The 1,370-nt window shown below is 41.2% G+C and overlaps 1 protein-coding gene across 1 annotated transcript in view; it reads left to right on the top strand.

Moving 5' to 3' along the window:
* The window catches only part of LOC106013227, a gene marked incomplete at its 5' end in the record, with an annotated part of 4,893 nt that extends 3,993 nt beyond the window's left edge, over positions 1-900 (top strand). The window contains 1 exon segment of the mRNA XM_013088364.1: positions 51-900. Within this exon segment, the coding sequence (XP_012943818.1) occupies positions 51-283 (233 nt within the window).
* Between the last annotated feature and the right edge of the window lie 470 nt (positions 901-1,370).

The raw sequence follows: 1,370 nt of genomic DNA, 5'->3' as shown, positions 1-1,370 counted from the left end.
CCCCCCAAATGGAGATAAAGAGTTAAAGGCTCCTTTTCCAAAATTCACAGAGAGCAATCAGCGAAGAATCAGCATGAAAGCTGAGGACGTGGAAGGCAACATCACCCCGGCGTTTGACGACTACAACGACAACAGCGTCACTCTGAACGCCGGGGATGGCAAAGAGGAGGCAGGAGACGACTCCAAGAAGGACGCGGGGGAGGGCCCGAGTGAGGACAAAATACCAGAGGTTAAAATGGCCAGTTTGCAAGGTGCTCCAAACCTAGTGCCAAATACAAAATAGCAAGATTCTGAGGAGAAATAAATATGTAGGTCGATGGCAAGCAGTTCAGCAGTTCTAAGTCCATAAATCTTTTTTTTAAATCAGGAGATCGAAAAATCTCTTTCATTCGCTGAAAAATGTATTGTAACTATCTCGAAAATTTTCCTGCTTTTTTCAACAATTATGATTTGATTTTTTCCCCAAAATAATTCCCGAGAACCTGCACTGTATGTCACAGATTAAAAATTGCAATTAATTAGAATATTCACAATTCCGAGCTTGGTACATCAGAATAGTTGGCCGACTGAGGGTGACGTGAAGACCAAGAGATAGTTAAATTACTTGACTTTGTGGTGTACTGAACTCGTGTGCTCAATTGTCATTCCAGACTCTGGTTGATGTTGGATTTCATTGAGTGTTATTCAGCCTCAGTAGGTTTTTAGTTATAATGACGCTTTAGAGTCTGTGTCAGAACTCATTTGTCTGCACCTTCCATAAAGGTCCTATACCATTTGATCTCTACACACTCGGTAAAATGATCCAACGCCCCCCACCCTCCCGCCGTTTCTCCCACACAAACTGTTCATCCTGATAATCTGCGTTCCACAAACACCACTAATGCAGACACACACGCGTACACACACAGACAGACAAACACACGCACACACACACACACACGCACACACACACACACACACATACACACACACACATACACATACACGCGCGCGCGCACACACACATATACACGTACAACAGGTCGCAAAAACGTGGTAGAGAATGTTGTATAAAATTTACTATCCTTCGTTACCGCAATGGGAAACAGTTACACAGTCTAAAGCAATTTCAAAAGCAATTTCACAAAAGTGGTTAAAAAATTGTGCATGACAGCTGTTTGACAGCTGTTGCATAATATTATTGTTAGAACAGTTCTTCATAGTATGTCATAGAAAGAACTCGTATAGAGAATTTCTTTATTCAATGTGCAGAACAAAAACTGTTTACAGTATACTATATTTTTATTGCACTCATAGCGCACCCAGCTCACCCACTCATACAATACATAATATATATATATAGGTCTATCTATCTATTGTCTCTTGCCTTG

Source organism: Aplysia californica, unplaced genomic scaffold (genome assembly GCF_000002075.1).
Source record: "Aplysia californica isolate F4 #8 unplaced genomic scaffold, AplCal3.0 scaffold00729, whole genome shotgun sequence".
NCBI lineage: Eukaryota > Metazoa > Mollusca > Gastropoda > Aplysiida > Aplysiidae > Aplysia > Aplysia californica.
This window is presented reverse-complemented; position numbering and strand designations above follow the sequence as displayed.